The following is a 16,772-nucleotide window of genomic DNA, read 5'->3' on the forward strand; positions in this document are numbered from 1 at the left end:
TACAATACACTGAACGAAGCTAAATAATTAACCTAGTCTAACAAACTAGTGCTAAATTAAGCATCAAACTCAAGTAAGCAAGCGAGCGAGAGAACGGGTCTATGTCGCGAATTCCTTTGTTAGTAGTTTTCCCTCAACGATAATAGTGTTGTTGTTTTTTCATGACGAATCAAACTTGAAATTACACCCGTTTCCTTGCATATATATAGTGTCCTATTTTCAGTGGACATTTATCATGTTGAGGCTACAGGGCCGGCCCTGGGCCCCCAAGTCGAGGGGTCCCCACCCAGGTACGATACCAAGTAGCCGAAGGACCTCTTGTCAAACAAAGAAGTAGCCGAAGGACCTGGTCAACACGTCCAGCTTGCCACGCTAGGTAACTTTGCATGCAAATCGCTCTGCTCAAACGGAACTAATGCATGTATAGCCCATGATTCTTTCCTTGTGTTCGCTATGATCTTTTCTAGCACAAGATCTTTACAATCCCCAATTCCCTATTTTGTTATTCCAAGTTCCAAAAGGCCTATCACTCCGATGTCGCCGATTCATGAATTGGGAGCGACGCCGACATAGATGAACTCCTTTTCAGGATGTAGCCGTTGAACTCACACATACTCACGTGGCTAGATTACAAACTTGGAGGGCCACCATGAGACGCAGCCCCCCTACTAGTAGTATTAAGGGCCCCTGAATTTTTGTTTTGCCCCGGGCCTCCAAAATCTCAAGGCCGGCCCTGTGAGGCGATATATGCATGCATAACTAGATCTTATGGCCATAAACAGACAATTTAGGGTGGTGGCGCGGCGGTGGTGATGGTGTGGACGGATCCCTCAAAGCAAGCATGCATGCAAATCGTGTTTCATGCATCACACCAGCCCCTCCTAGAATGGCCACCCTAACTTTAGGCAAGCACATTTCAAGACCCTTTCCCTTTTGTTTGCATGCTGATAAAGACTTTTTTTTCCTTTTATTACACGTTGATTGTTATCATGCATGCCCCTTTTCATAGCACCAAAGAAGATGCATCTTCTAAAAGTTCAACAATTCCGTTAAAGATATTTTGGAAGTTTTTCATGATCCTAAAATGACATAACAATAAAAGTCAAAGTTAATTAATTGAGACCACCCCTCCCCCGCCCCAGGGAAATAAATAAATGAAAATAAATTGAGACCCTATAAAGCTTGGAACTCTAAGCCTGGCTCCGGCTGTCCAGGTCCAAGCCCGCTAAAACCGAATATTTTAAGCTATTTTTGATGCAAAATAGGACATGAAGCAATTTTCCACACGGTTTCATAAATATCGTATCACAGTTTGGATTCTGGTAAATTGAAGAGACCAGAACACAAAGTATTACGTCTTTTATAGAGATATATAACTGTCCATCGACGATCCAACACCGAGTTTTGCGCCATTTACGCCTTTTAGAATCGAAAATATGATTTCACATGTTTTCATCGATAGCTACGCGACTATATCGACTCCAGCAACCACCTCGAAACACCAAGGCTCCGACATTCGACACCCATCGTGCGGGTTTACAATGAAATCTCATACTCCATCCGTCCGGAAATACTTGTCCTAAAAATAAATATAATTGATGTATTTATAACTAAAATAAGTCTAGATATATTCATCTCTAGGACAAGTATTTTCGGACGGAGAAAGTATAGATACATCAATTATATTCATTTCTAGGACAAGTATTTCCGGACGATGGAGTATGAGATTTTCTTTTCTCACCAACTAGTTACATATGTCCATATTTCAAAAATACCCTAGGGCCTTTGCGGGCCCGGCCCTAACCCGGGGTGAACGGGCCTGGGCCTGGGCCAGGTTGACCTGGTCCATGAAGTATGACCGACAAAGGAGAGGAGGCCGAGGCGAGTATATATATCCCGGCTCCCATTCCCCAAATCCCTTTTAATCCTCCGCACCGTACGACCGCAACAAGCTCCTCCTTTTCCTGCCTGCCGGCGAGCGACCGATCCGGCGGACGAGACCATGGCGCTCGCCGGCGACGTCGCCTACTGGCTGGCGGAGCACCCGGACATCGTCGGCTTCCGGTGGAGCCCCTCGGGCCTCTGGTTCTCCACCTGGGCGTTCCTCCTCGGCTTCCTGGCCGCGTACGTGTCCCTCTGCCTGGCCGCCGACGCGCTGCTCGGCGCGCTCCTCCGCCGCCGGAAGCCGGTCCCTTTAGGCCCCCTCCCGGCCGCGCACGCGCTCCTGATGGCCGCCGTCTCGGCGACCATCTTCGCCGGCACGCTGCTGTCGGCGGTGGCGGAGATACGGGACACGCGGTGGTCGTGGCGTGGCCGGAGCCGGACGACGCCGCTCCGGTGGCTCCTCTGCTTCCCGCCGGGGACGCGCTCGTCCGGCCGCGTCTTCTTCTGGTCCTACGCCTACTACCTCTCCCGGTACCTCCACGCCTTGCGCGGCGCGTTCGCGGTGCTCCGGCGCCGGCGCGGGGCCGGCGCCCGGGTGCTGGCGCACGCGGCGTCGGTGGCCATGGCGTTCCTGTGGCTCGAGTTCTCGCAGTCGTTCCAGGTGCTGGCCATCCTCGCCTCCACGCTCGCCCACGCCGTCGCCTTCGGGTTCAGGTTGTGGGCGGGCATGCTGCCGGCGGCGCGCGGGGCGTGCCAGCTCGGGCTGCTGGGGTGCAACCTGGTGTGCCACGCGGGGGTACTGTGGATGCACTTCGGCGGGGCCGTCGCCGGCGGGTGCAGCGGCATCGGGGCATGGGTGTTCAACACCATGCTCAACGCCGCCATGCTCTGGGTGTTCCTCCACTGCTACGGCGTCACCCGCGGCGTCCTCTGCGATGACGACGACGACGACGGCGCCTCCCTGCAGCAGCAGCAGCAGAAGAAGAAGAAGGAGATGTGAGAGGGGCGGCGGCGTGAGGTGATCACCAACCCAACCCAACCCAAAGAAACCATTGTAACATACATCCATTGCTGTACATATAGGTAGGCCGGCATCGGCATCTGGCATTGGCATCTCAATGAGATGAGATGACATGAGATGAGGAGGTGACTGCTGCTACAAACCAAACCAAAGCAAAAAAACAAAGATTCAATTTTAATTATAGAGATGTGCATATACATACATGCATAGATACATATATGCGTTCCGGGTTTGACGATTGGATCCAACACCCCCGATCGATGATGCTGATTAACTCGATTCCTATACTCTGTTCTTGTGTTCATCCATGTGATTGCAAGGGGAATTTTTCCTCTTTCTCTTGTTGCTGCTGCGCACATCTCCTTGTTTGATTGAGTTGATCCATTTGGCAGCTTGTTTGTTGGCCTGAACAAGCTGATTTCAGTGTGGCATCTTATTACGATCCCTGTCTGTCAGTTGGCATACCATCAGACAAGTGATGTGATGAACAAAAGCGCATAGGTTCATCAGAAAGGGTCTCAAGTGCACGAGTGGCGCCATGCCGGTTTGTCTTTGCAGGACTGGAGCGTGGCGTGGCGTGCGCAGACAAGACAGAGGCACGGAGCACAAGAGAACACAGCTGAAATGGCACCGTTTTCTGGTTGAGCACCACCCCATGAAGCAGAGCTGCTGGCCATGGACGTGAGTGAGGAAGGCGACACACACGCGGACAAGGAGAGAGGCGTCCATGCCAACGTCCTGCCTGCCTACCTACCAGAAAACGGCGGCTGGCGGCACCGTCTCTGTCTCTGTCTGTGCAGAGCACCATGAAGCAGATGGCACGCCGACCTTCTTTTCAACAAGTATTTCCTTAGGAAAAGAGGGAGTACAGTCGAACAACAAGTGGCAAAATTAACATTCTTTCTCCTTTTTCAGCATCACTTAAAGTGTGATGAGGAAGTGGCAAGATCAAGGAATAAAAAAAAGGTGCTTCTGTTTGGTTCCTAATAAAGCAAGATGAGTTATGTGCTAGCTGATCTACCAACATATGCTACTTTTTACCGGAAAAAAAAAACATATGCTGCTTTTATACTTCATCCGTCCCAAAATAAGTGTCTCAAGCTTAGTATAATTTTATACTAGAGCTAGTATAAAATCGAGACATTTATTTCGAAACAAAAGGAGTAGTATTCATTCATGGCTTTATCAAAGCTATCTTCTCGAAACTGAACTAGCTAGGTGCCCCTGAAAATGAACCACAGCCCGCCCATAGGCCGGGGCAACGGGTCGCCCGCCCTGGGCCCCTGGGAGGTAGGGGTCCCAGCCCAGAAAGTAGCACAGTATACGTTTTGCGATATTTCTGACTTAGATTTAGAAAATAAGAGGAAAAAAACAAGGCCCAAGATACTACCTAGTTAGCACCGACGGACCAAAAAAATCAATTGCTAGTTAACTATGTTGCTGTATTACCTAAAAAAATAAACTACGCTGATGGAGCACGCCATCGGTCTCCTCCAATAACGTCTCCAGCCTCCTCGTCTCCTCCCCAAAATTCTCCTATGCCAAAGAACAGTGCCGCGCTCAAGTGCACTTCCAAATTCGAGGAGCCGCTCTGTGCATCATCCATTAATGGAGACCAAAGGTGCTATTCCCTTCCCCAATCATCTCTCTTTGCATCCTCAATGTTCCCCATCAACTAGATTTTTTAGGCATCACCGCATTAGAGATGGTTCGTCTACCTCCTTTATACCCTAATTGAGTACTACTCTTTTGATTCGCTGTCAAATAGTCATGCGCTCCGCGTCTGATTGCTCCATGTGACATCCCTAATTCTTGTCTTCCTTGTTCCTACTCTTCCGTTGACCTGTTCTTAAAAGATTAATTGGATCCAGGGATGAGAAGACGGCACGGGGAATAAGTGTTGAAGCCATGCAGATCTGGAAAGCTACACCAACAAATCGACATCAAGCCATATGCCCATATTCAGGTGCTTTTGTTCCCTGTATCGACTGTTTTTATGCAATGGAAGTGGCGCAGTATTCATTGTGTGCTGGATTTGGTGAGGGCTATGGTCAAGCAATGGAAAATATTATGTTCAGAGGCCCAGGGTACTCTTCTTCTCCGGTGTATCAGGCTGCTGGATCGCCGGAGAGGGGAGGTGCTTAGAATTGTCTGGTAGTCTAGTTTGCTGGAGGGGGGGGGGGGGTCTGTCAGCTTGATGTGCTATAGAAAACTTGTAATCCCCTTGAGCAAACTTGTAATGTTCGCTGCTTTTTATTTCTGTGATAGTTACTTTTGGCTGTTGCCGAGAACTCCTTAGACTTGGTTATGCTTTTTTCCTTGGCTTTGAAATAAAGTTGCGGCAGGGGGCGACCCATCTCATTTAAAAAAAAACATACATAACTTTTTACGGCAAAAAAGAGCAACATACATAACTACATTTTAAATTTTTATTTTGAGTAACCGACATGAACACTTCATTTTTATCAACAAAGAAGAGAACACAAAGTAACCCCGCAAGAAAAGAAAGAGAACATACAGTATTTACAGAGAGTTGACGTATCCGTAAGGAGAGCACGCGTTGAAACCCAGTTATATCTTATTATATGTACTAGCAAAAGGGCTCATGCGTTGCAACGGGAGAAAGAAATATCACACGGCACACGCTCTTAATTTATAAAAAATATCTATAATTTAAGAATTTATAATTACGATACAAATAAAGATGGTCTTATCCTACAAAAATGCAGTTCAAAATTTCACAGGTCTTCTATTTTAACACGGCTTGCATGTAGATTTAATACGTACAAAGAATCAGTCAAGTGACCTTCAGTTTCATCTCTAATCCTGATTTTGTTGACGTGTTCATTCCCAACCCGGATGAGTACCGGTATGAAAGAAAGACGAAAAATGACTTATTTATTAAGATTGCACCCTAGATAGTATTTTTATTAAACGTTTAACAGATAAAATAATATCATATTTAAATTCTACATATTTTTCTAATCAAATTCCATGTATAATATGTTAAATTTTGGAGTTACGGTTTAAAAGATATGAATATTTAAAAAAATATTTAATATATACTACGAGTTTAATGTCATAAACAGTAAGGTTTTTTTTGTAAAATCACCTCGATGGGTTTTCCGACGGAAGCGATAACCTTTTTATTATTAGGTAAAGATTATTAAGTTGTTTTTCGAGAATGACCTGAAAAAGGCGACTCATTGAAGAGGGACTGGAATATTAGGTCTGCTGGCTAAAGCGCAGGCAGCAGCATGCCAGGCTTAAAACAGACCAAACACTATGAAGATTGTATTAAAGCATAACTAAACCAGCCTTTCTAGTTAGTGCTCAGTCTCCATCTTCTTCAAAAGGAATAAATATATACATGCTTTGTTTTCCCACAAAAAGGAAAACTACACATGTTTTGCACGCGCGCGCTTTTCGATGCTTTGGAATCAAACCCATTAAGTGTCGCGCAAGGGGCGCCCGATAGCGCCGTCCATGTCACCACACAAAGCGCCAAAATATCTAGATGGTCGAAGAACCGATTGGGCAACAACTAAGATAACACCCCCTGCTTTTTTTTTTTCCTTTCGCACGAAGCAAACCCCAATCTCCATCCGCACACGCAGCCACTCCTCTGCCTCGCCCTCGCCGCCGCCGCCGCCGCCGCCACTGCCTCACCCCCTTCTCCATCCCATTGCAGCAACACACTGCTCGCCTACCTCGTCTCCCCTCGCCGTTTGCCAGAAAAAAAAAAGAGAGAGAGAGAGAAAAATATCAATACGTCGCTCGGTTTATTTGGGTCTTTTCTGGGGGAGAGTCCATTTTGTTGTGCAACCGGCCCAGCGGCCCAGCAAAGAAACAACCCAAGGCGAGCCCTGACAGGACAGAGCTCCCGAGCCAGCCAGCGACCCCGTTCGCCGGCGGCGGCGCGCTCACCGGCCTGAAAGCCAGCCCCGCCACCGCCTCACTTCCGAAGCCGCTCCGCCACCCGGATCCCGCGTCTGCGCGCCTGGCCTCCTCCCTCTCCTCTCCTCCGCTCCCCTCCCCTCACTCTCAGGCAGTGGTCCGATCCCTTCCCCGGCCCCTCGACGCCCGACGGCCGCCGGCGGTTCCCCGTCCGCTTCAGGTAACAATCCCACCACCATCACCCTTAATCGTCGCGCCGTTGACTGCCACTGCTCCTCCTGCTCTGTGTGTGCGCGCCAAGCGCCATGCTCACGTCCTGTTTGCGGTTATGCCTCAGAGGTCACTCGGCGCTGTTATCCGTCACGATCGCCTTGAAGCGGACGCCTTTCACCCGATGATTTTTTTTTCTGTGATGTGCGCCGGGCGGCGGCACGATTCGCTCTGAAACGCAACCCTTGTTTTTCTGCACTGAGCCTGCCGCCGCAGGTCGCGTGGCTTGGTTTCTGTGGAATTTTCGAACCGCCATGATATTGTACAATGAATCATGTCGTAACAGTAGCGGGCACTTGGCAGAAACCTGATCATATACATGTCCAGAACCATAAGGAGCTCTGCGGTTCTTAGGTGATTTATGTTTTTCCTAGTTTGTATCGACCATTTTTCCTTCTGTACAATGCTCGGCACAGGCATCAACCGTTGGAGCCTCTGAACTGAATATCACACACGTTGCTTATCTATATATATGATTTCCTTTTACATTCTAATCAATCTCGCCAGTAGGCATACGTGATACGCCTACCGGTTGGACGGAGCGCTGCAACGAAACCCCCTTCATTTTGCTCGTTACCTGCAGGTGAACACGATGCTGCGCAGCTTCCCCCAGGCCCGTCGGCTTCTCAAGTAAGCGAGCACGACGAGCTTTCCATAGCTGACTCGCCCTCTCTACAGTTTTCTTTGGCTTGTGAACAGATTGATTCTTGATCATGTCTCTGTTCTTGTTCCTTTGTGGGGTTCAGGAGGCTGGGTTTCGAGAAGGGGGACGCCTACTTCTTTAAGCAGATGGGCAAGGGCATGCTATGCACATACGCGCTTTTTGGCGCCGCGTGGTTCTGGAACGAGACGTCGCCGCTTGGCTGGTGGACGCTCAAGCCACGGCCCAAGGTATGGCCGGCGGTGACCTTTAGCTTATTTCTTGGACGATGGGGCAGACAGAAATTGCTAAGGCCTTTTGTTTTGCTGCAAGATATGTGTTCAGTGCAAATAAGTTCATCCTGCTATATGCTTAGTTTTTGGTGCTGCGGTTCAGAACTGCCAATAGATAATGTCCAGACACTGTGACTTAAGACATATATTGATCCAGCAGCGTCCATTCTACAATTTCATTGTATGAGAAGTTCACATAATTGCAGCAGTATACATAGACTAAAACTGATTTGCATCCGTGAACTGCCATAACGTGTTGCTGATTAAAGCATAGGCAGCAGCATATTAGATGCTTGTATTATGTTTTATGAGATGCGGTTCAGAAAACCTTTATGTGGTGATTATATTTTGTCTGCGAAAATTTCATATGCCCCGTTAGGCTTTACGGAAATAGTTCACATTTTCGGTCGTCCAATATCAACTAATAAGCACTCCTTACATGTCACATTGAGCGCTGAAAACATGAGACTAATGTGAAAAGGAACTTAAGTTCTATCGGGTTATATTTATGCGACACCAAATGTGGCCCGCTTGGTGACATATGATTATTCATAGTGATCACTCAGTGGAGGTGAATCTCACTTCTACAAGGTTGTTGAAAACAGCTCTGAGCACTCATTTTTGCCAATGCTTATCTTCCTTTTCACCAGACTGTTCAGTTTATATTCTGTTTCTAAAAATCTATTTCCAAATCATCCCCCCCCCCCCCCCAGGAAGAGAAGGAGATGGCGCATCTGTACGAGCGCAGGGAGTTCCCGTACCCGGGCGACGAGGAAGCGGTGGAGGAGTTCATAAAGAGCGGGGGCGCCCTGGGCACCACGATCGGGCCCAAGGGGTTCGCGGACGCCAACATGGACTCGGACAACATGCAGAAGCAGCTGCAGTCGAAGAAGTTCGACCAGGAGGCGCGCAAGCTGTGGTTCCGGATGCGCAACGAGGTCGTGCAGGAGCTCCAGGAGAAGGGGTTCGATGTCGAATGAAGATTAGTTTTATTCCCGCGAAAGAAAGGTGGGGGGAAGGAATCACGTCTCGATCAAGTATTTTTGCATTGATAAAAGTAAAAGAAACATTTCGTGGCATAAAGTTTGATGCATTCAAGTTGAGTTCAAGCCCCTTTTTCTCGGCGGAGATTAAGTAAATTCGGTTGCATCCAGTATTTTTTTTCCTCTGTTTTCCTGTGAAGTTAAATAAGTTGTCTTCCTGTATTAGGGTCCTGGTGATTAAAGCATAGACAGCAATGTGTCATCGGATTTAAACAGATGATTAAAGCATACGTGGAATCTCGTTATCATGAGACACAGTGGAAGCATATAATAAAGATGAACACATGCATCTTTTTTTTTTTAAACTCTGTGCTGGGAGCATCTGTGTGTGTTCTACTCGGTGCTTGTTGACTTTGGGCTTCTAGAATAAGCTGTCCTACCCAACTAATTGCGGAAGCCCAACTGAATAAGCTGTCTGCCGAATGGGCCGGCCCGCGTCGCCTTTGGTCGCACTATAACTATAATTAAATTATAGTATTAACTCGGCGTGGCCAAAGTCAGAAGCAATTAATAACTCGGCGTCGCCTATTCATACTCTCTCAGCCTCGTCCTCTTCCTCGAAGCTTCTCGTCCTCTCCCATCCCCTCTCGCCCGCACCGCCGGCGGGAGGCGCCGCGCCGTCCCCTCCCTCCGCCCGGCCGCCGGTAAGCAGCCCCGTCGCCTCCCTCCTCCCGATCCGCCCCCCTCGCCTGCGCCCAGCCGCGCTTCGACCGGCCAGCCTCCCGGTCCGGATCTGCCCCGCCGCCGCTGCTGACGGTTTGCCTAGTCTAGTATAGAAGCCTAGCCTACTACAGTAGTTGTCTTGGTCCGAGTCGCTGCGCTGTCGGCGCTCCGGCCCAGTCCTGCGCGTTGCTGGTGGGTGGCCGGGCTTCGGATCTCGTCGTGGGTGGCGTGTCACCGGCGAAAAGGGGGATTTTTTTTTTCAGTTCGTCGAGTAGATCCGCGTTGCTACTCCTGCTAGTCGCTCTCACATTCCTTGTTTGAGCAGCAATCCGTATGGCGAGCCTGGTTGCTTATTGCTGACACGGATTTCACAGAGAAATCTGGGTTAGGATTTCGTCAGGGAGTTTTTTCCATCCTTGTTTGAGAAGATATATATATCAGCCTGCTGGCTGTTCTTACAAGTTTTAGCTCTTACAGCTGGCCCGTCGAGACACGGCGCGATTTTACAAGCTGTTTTTTTGCTACTCTGCTTGTGTTGCTGACGGTCCTAGTACCCATTTTCATCCGTTGCAGCTCGACGTGGGTGGTTACTCTGTGCTGTGTTGCTGACGATCAAGCATGGCGGCCAACGTGGGGGAGTCCACGAGCGCGAGCGGGAGCGTGGCCGGCGACGGCGGGGGCAGCTTCGAGTGCAACATATGCTTCGAGCTGCCGCAGGAGCCCATCGTCACGCTCTGCGGCCACCTCTTCTGCTGGCCATGCCTCTATAAGTGGCTGCACATCCACTCGCACTCCCCCGAGTGCCCCGTCTGCAAGGCCGTCGTCGAGGAGGACAAGCTCGTCCCGCTCTACGGCCGTGGCAAGGACCGCGTCGACCCCAGGTCCAAGGGCGTGCCGCCCGGGGCCGAGATCCCCCATCGGCCCACCGGGCAGCGGCCCGCCACCGCCCCGCAGGCAGACCCCAACAACCACTTCCCCAACGCCAACCCTAACCCCTGGTTCATGGGGGGAGGCGGCGTCCCGCTGGCCAACGCGCGGTGGGGGAACTACACATTCTCGGCCGCGTTCGGCGGCCTGTTCCCGCTGCTCAGCTTCCAGGTGCACGGGTTCCCGGACGCGACCGCGTACGGGCAACCCGCGGGGTTCCCCTATGGGTACGGACACGGCCATGGCCACGGGCAAGCTTTCCACGGCCACGCCGCTGCCCCCCGGCACGCGCCGCCCGGGCAGCAGCAGCAGCAGGCGGATGTCTACCTCAAGGCGCTGCTCATCCTGGTCGGCTTCCTCGTGATTGCAAGCCTCATCACGTTCTAGGTTGGTCGGTTCCCACTATTGTCATTTGTCGGTTCATAATAAGAGAAACAATTGTCGTGATACTTCTCCGATGATGTTGTGTGCATTATCCTGGCCCCCCCCGTACAAAGCCCCGGTCTAAATCTGAGTGTTGGGTTTTGAGCGGAAGTGTTGATAGAACTCCTGTGTATATATATGCTATTTAGGCGCGGTCCTGTGGGGGGCGCCTGTGTACCGTGGTAGTAGTTTCGTGCTGATTCGCGGATGATTTGGAAACCTCTGTTTGGAGTGGATGTACCAGACCAATTACAAGTCATGTGTAATTTTGATTCGACTCTCAAAGTGTATTGGGGTGGTTCAGCTATTTGGAGTCCATGTCTTTTGGGACGATGGCTGTAACTCCATCATGTCAATGTTCATACTTTTGATTTGACTGTCCAAGTGAGTAGTGTGTGTGTGCAGTTATTTAGAGTCCATGGTTGTAACTCAGGCATGTCAGTGTTCATGTTAGAATACTGAATTCTTACCTTCTTTTTTCTGTAGCATATAATTTCGGTTCGACTGTCAAAATGAGTGGGGTGTGCGGTGATTTAGAGTCCATGCCTTTCTCTTTTCTTCAGTCTATATAAGATGATGACAGTAACTTGCTAACTGCATCTTTGTCTGGAGACCAAACAGCAAACAACCATGTTGGTGCTCATGTTAGAACGAGAACTGGTTCTTTCATACCTTGTTCCTCTCTCGCTCTGCTGAAGGTTTGAATTTGGAGAAATTAATGGGGCAGAAGAGTATATGGTCTTTTACATTCGATGGTTTATTGTTCCGGGTCGACTTTGTCCTGTGTTTCATTTTCTGAGGTCCTGTGTATGCATTTCCCAGTGTTGAAACCGTATGAACATCAGGGGATCTGCCGTTGATTTTTATTTATTTATTTTTGAGACCGATCCGGCGTCGATGTTGTGAGTCCATCCGTTTTGCATTGCCTGAGAAGCCTGATAGATAGATATCCTGATTCAGCGACACTTGCATGATGTGAAGATAGATGGTGTATACAGCAAGTCATGATGTTTTGGAAGGATAGACCATCTGGCTGGGAGACCTCTGGAGTGTGGACCAGCATCAGGGAAAATTGTTCTTCTTTTCAGCCAAACAACCTTCCTGGACAAATTTGAAGTTCAGACTAACCATAGTGGACACACATATTATGTTACTACTAGTCTATGTACTACCTTTATGACGGGGAGTAACATGTGTGTGGTGTAATACAATACTTCATTTATCTTGATTGATATGCATGATGTTATCCATACGTTATTCAATCTGTCCTCCTTATTAATTAGTTGTACCACATCATCTTTTTTCTTAGGTGTCATCTATTTTACTTCATATATTACTCTCACCATGGACGGTGGCGCTCTCACCTTACACTTGTTACTTGTATCATCTTTGCAATATAGTACTTCCTTGGTCCCATAGTATAAGAACGTTCTTATATTATGAAACGGAGGGAGTAGTAAAGAGGGCTCCCTTTCCTCCTCAAGAAAAGCCTTCTTCCTCCTCCCGCTTTCGATGGCCTTTGAGCCATGGTGGTGTGGAGGATGTCGACACCCCAATTGGATACAATTTTTGTTACAACTTTTGTTAGGTTTGACGTCTTGGTTGGGGAGTGTGGCGGTGGTGATTTCCCTTAGTAGGATCAACCTGCGATCGAGCGCTCGTGCTTAATGGACCGGCCCAATCAATGTTCCGTGTGGGTGTTCGGTCAATGGATTGGCGCTAAAAGCACCGATTATGACCTCCCCTGCTTTGGCTATAAAAAATGGCCTGCCCTACTCATATCCCAAACTATGACATTTACTTTTATATATAGGACACTAAGGATAATATGTGTTCTAAGGTATTGATTAAAAAAAATTAAAACTCTAAGTTATCAGAAATATGAATGGTTAAGAAAAAAACTACCCACTCAACCATTCATCCTTTTGCTCTTGTGACACATGAAAAAAAAATGTATTCCTCTATTCCCCTTCTGTGAGTATGAGCTATACATAAGCAACCAGAACCAGTTAAGTAAAAGGCATAGCTAGTACCCAAGGATCTTCGAGGAAAGGCTGAGCAGTTGTGGTAACGCAGCAGGGGCGAACTTCCTTGCAAAGAGGAAGCACACCTCGATTGGCTGCCCGTTGTACATGCACCTCTCAGGACTCCCCTTCTTCCCCACCAGCCTCCCCAGGAAGTCCTCTGTCACGTCGGGGGCGCCAAACGTGGCCGGGTGCGCGCCGCCACGGGACCAATCGACCAAGGTGATGGTCCGATTGGCGACCTGCTCTGGCGCCACAATGGAGAGCACGGTGGGGAGGTAGTGCTCGTCCACATAGCACGGCGCCCGGCACTCGTTCCGAAACCGCGGATAGTACCGGTCGTCGGCGATCACGAACACGGCTAGGCGCCGGTCCATCTCGAACCACTGTGCGCCCTTGCGCCACTGGGCGAGAGTCACGTCCGGGGCCAGCCCAACACGGTACCGACCTCGGCCGTGCTGGCTCGGCTCATCGAAGGCGCCGACGAAGCTGTGTCGGGACCGGGTCAAGTAGGCATGAACCACCGGGAGCGGGTAGAGCGGGATGCAGGATTCGGAGACGAGGACGAAGCGCTCATTGTTGAAGTCGAGCAGCGCGTTCGCGAGCAGCCGCCGCTCCGCGTCCACCACGTTCGCATCGCCCCACCGTGTCGCCTGCAACATATACGGAAAAGCAAACTTCATTTCAATTCATTAATTTGCAAGATGTAAATGACTTGGCAACATGTAGAACTACGCATTTTTGTCTTTCGAAGTACATTGTAGAAAGTCAACTGAGATGGATACAAACTGAAGTGCAGGTAAGAACTCTAATTAGTTAATACTCCCTCCGATATTTGAAAGGAAGGTTGTATTTTTTGTCTCTAGCAAGGTGATGTAAAGTTTGACCAAGTTTATAGAAAAAACAAATTATCAACAGCTACGATACTAAATAGATGTAATATCAAAACATACTTTATTGCATATTCGGTGATTTTTATTTTGCGCTGCACTTGTTGATGTTTTTTTTTCTTCTATATAAATTTGCTTGCATTGTTTGATTTGAGATAAAATTTATAAGACTTGTTTTTTCACACACAGAGACAGAGTGGATATTTTGCATTTATGGTACTCCCTCAGCCCCATAATTTAAGATTTTTTTAATACTATACTAGTGTCAAAATCATTTTTATATTGTGAAACGGAGGAAATAATTCAGAATCCACACCGTAGCAAATGAAGAGGATGTTTTTCATGAGCATAGAGGATTCTTGGCCATGGCATCTTTGATTGATTGATAAAGAGTAGACTTTTACTATTGTTCCATGATGCCATCACTTTCAACGTCTCTTTCTCCTCTCGTGATCGTGTCACACTTGTCTATGTGTTGTCGTTGAAACCAGAGACGGTTAGAGAGGCCACTCCAGGACCTTCGAAACGACCGACGTTCGTCGAAAGGTGGATGCGTACCTTGCTGGGCACCTGCCGGCGGTGGAACGGCGACGACGGCGGGAAGTCGAGGCGGTACCCCGGCGTGGTGTGCACGTACACGGAGAAGAGCCGCTCCCTGCCTCCTTCCGCGCCGGTGCCGTTGAAGAAGCGCTCCCACAGCGGCGCCAGCGGCAGCGGGCCGCGGGTGAGGAACATGAAGGCCACCTTGGGCGTCCGGTGTTGTCGCCGGTGCTGCGCGCGGGGCTCGAACGACGCCGCCCATAGCAGCTCCTCCTCGCTCATGTTGTGCCACGCGCTCCTCGCCGGCGGCCGCGCCCACCACCGCTCCGCCGCCCCGCCTTCCTGTCCCTCCTCCCCGCGCTGCTTGTGGCACGCCGGCGCGGGGCGCAGCGCGTCCGGCACGGCCAGCCTCGGGAGGCGGTAGTAGGAGGAGGAGGCCCCGCCGAGGAACATGAGCAGGGCCGCGGCGAGGAAGCCCGTGGCGAGCACCGCCGAGAGGAGCACCGGCCTGAGGAGGCTGAAGCTCCTCTGCGCCGCTCTCGCCGGCGTCGCTTGCACGTCCTTGCCGTCCACCGCCGGCGCTCCTCCTCCTGCCTGCATGGCCCTGAGCTGAAGAAAAGCAGAGAGATTCTTGAGACCAAATAGTCGGTGGAAACATCTACGTAAAATTTATTCAATTCGGGATCAACTTGGGAAGCAGCGGTTACTAGTAGTGCCGATGAATCAGATGGAATCAAATCTTAGCAGTTTCTGATTGCTGTGTCGACGGCGAGATTTCTTTCAGAGGGAAAATGTGTCCTTTTGTAACGGGGCAAGAGGATTTGATGCCTTCCTTCCTTCCTTGGCCTTGGCCTTGGCATGCAGGAAACCAAACGAAACGAAACGCATAAAAAACTTCAATTCGCTGCGGTCTTTTGGCGCCAACGGCCAACCAAGAACAAACACAAGAGCGCCAAATCGATCGGCAGGAACAATATTAAAATAAAATAAGCAAAAGAGGAAAGCCATAAATACTTAGTTATACACTGCTTAAGTATGGGGAAGATACTGCTACTACTCCTACTGCCGATAAAGGTTTTAATCTCCGGGAATCAATTGAGGGAATACACTCAAGGAAAAGGAGACCTTTGGATGATCGGCGCTGGTTGGACTTGCTTCAGCTTCCGGCAGCAGCAGGCAGAGGTAGAGGCAGAGGGGGTGTCGTCTTGTCCAAATCCAACCAAATCAATCCATCAGTCAGGCGCACAGGCAACAAACAAACTGATTAACTGACGCAGGTGATGTGTTGGCTTGAGTTGTGTTGGTAAGATCCTCCTATTATTATGTGCTGAACAAAAGGAAGAACTGGACGAAGGAGAAGAAAGTAGCAGCAGCAGAGGAGAGCAGACAGACAGCCATGGCGGTTTCCCTTTTAGACGGATGTTTCCCATGCTGCCCCTTGGAACATTAGCTTTTACCATTCCAGTCCCGTTCTCTTCTTCTTTTTTCCGCATGCTAATACATGCCTTATTTATACACATCATAAAATAAAGATCGAAATACAAGCCGCGTAGAAACCGACTCTTTTTTTTAGCAGAGTAAAATCGAAGTCGCTCACGTACACGAGCATACACTCACCCCTATGAACGCAAGCACGCAAACCCTACCCCTATGAGCATCTTCGAAAGACTAAGCCGGCACGTCATTTTGAGATTGACGAAGTCGCCACTGACGCGTTCGTTGTCGACGGGAACGTCTCCTCCCACTGAAAGCACATCGCCGAAAGACCTGGAATAAATCAAGGAAAATGCAAGCACCAACGTCAAGTCTGGGACTTGAACTCTGGTGGGCAGGGGATACCACAGTCCTCCTAACCATCCAACCATGGGTTGGTCGACTCGACGAAACCGAACGGAGGGCAGAATGCTAGACTTTACACAAAAGACATACTTGATGTATTTTATCATGCCTGGTTAAGCGTTACAGCGGCACGTTAAATTACGCAGCGTCTCAAAAAACTACCGCACGTACGCGCACGTTAAAACATTATTTCGACGCCTGATTTTTCTCTTTTTTGTGCATGCAGCGCTATCGCGCTTTTGTTGAAGATGCTTTAACATGTGTGTGCTCAAGGGTAGAAGAGAAGACACTGGTTAGCAGTGAAAGCAAATATTCCCTGTATTATCTTTTCTTAATACTAAAGCGACTATTGCATCTGGCCATTCACCGTTGTCGCGGCTGTTTTGTGAACAAACTCTTTTGTTTTTAAGAAATCAAC

The 16,772-nt window shown here is 49.2% G+C and overlaps 4 protein-coding genes across 6 annotated transcripts; 3 read left to right on the forward strand and 1 right to left on the reverse strand.

The window, feature by feature from the left end:
- The first annotated feature begins 1,935 nt into the window (after positions 1–1,935).
- On the forward strand, positions 1,936–3,209 carry LOC123397850 (elongation of fatty acids protein 3-like). Its single transcript, XM_045092380.1, has one exon. It carries the CDS (start codon positions 2,003–2,005, stop codon positions 2,882–2,884), a length of 882 nt encoding a protein of 293 aa, XP_044948315.1. The 5' UTR covers positions 1,936–2,002; the 3' UTR covers positions 2,885–3,209.
- A 3,532-nt stretch (positions 3,210–6,741) lies between these two features.
- Positions 6,742–9,210, forward strand: LOC123397854. Its single transcript, XM_045092383.1, has 4 exons — positions 6,742–7,022; positions 7,656–7,702; positions 7,819–7,963; positions 8,719–9,210. The coding sequence occupies exons 2-4, from the start codon at positions 7,665–7,667 to the stop codon at positions 8,983–8,985; spliced, it is 450 nt and encodes a 149-aa protein (XP_044948318.1). The 5' UTR covers positions 6,742–7,022; positions 7,656–7,664; the 3' UTR covers positions 8,986–9,210.
- A 344-nt stretch (positions 9,211–9,554) lies between these two features.
- Positions 9,555–11,338, forward strand: LOC123397851 (E3 ubiquitin-protein ligase RNF5-like). The gene is made up of 2 exons (XM_045092381.1): positions 9,555–9,692; positions 10,285–11,338. Exon 2 carries the CDS (start codon positions 10,330–10,332, stop codon positions 11,023–11,025), a length of 696 nt encoding a protein of 231 aa, XP_044948316.1. The 5' UTR covers positions 9,555–9,692; positions 10,285–10,329; the 3' UTR covers positions 11,026–11,338.
- Positions 11,166–15,322, reverse strand: LOC123397849 (glycosyltransferase BC10-like). 3 transcript variants are annotated; one of them, XM_045092378.1, is made up of 3 exons: positions 15,223–15,322; positions 14,534–15,124; positions 11,166–13,738 (listed from the first exon to the last, which is right to left on the reverse strand). In XM_045092378.1, exons 2-3 carry the CDS (start codon positions 15,113–15,115, stop codon positions 13,088–13,090), a joined length of 1,233 nt encoding a protein of 410 aa, XP_044948313.1. In that variant the 5' UTR covers positions 15,116–15,124; positions 15,223–15,322; the 3' UTR covers positions 11,166–13,087. The 3 variants fall into 3 exon arrangements, with proteins under 3 accessions (XP_044948313.1, XP_044948314.1, XP_044948312.1); XM_045092379.1 differs by having other exon boundaries at positions 15,205–15,322; XM_045092377.1 differs by having other exon boundaries at positions 14,534–15,322.
- Positions 15,323–16,772: the final 1,450 nt, after the last annotated feature.

Source organism: Hordeum vulgare, chromosome 5H, assembly GCF_904849725.1.
Source record: "Hordeum vulgare subsp. vulgare chromosome 5H, MorexV3_pseudomolecules_assembly, whole genome shotgun sequence".
Taxonomy (NCBI): Eukaryota; Viridiplantae; Streptophyta; class Magnoliopsida; order Poales; family Poaceae; genus Hordeum; species Hordeum vulgare.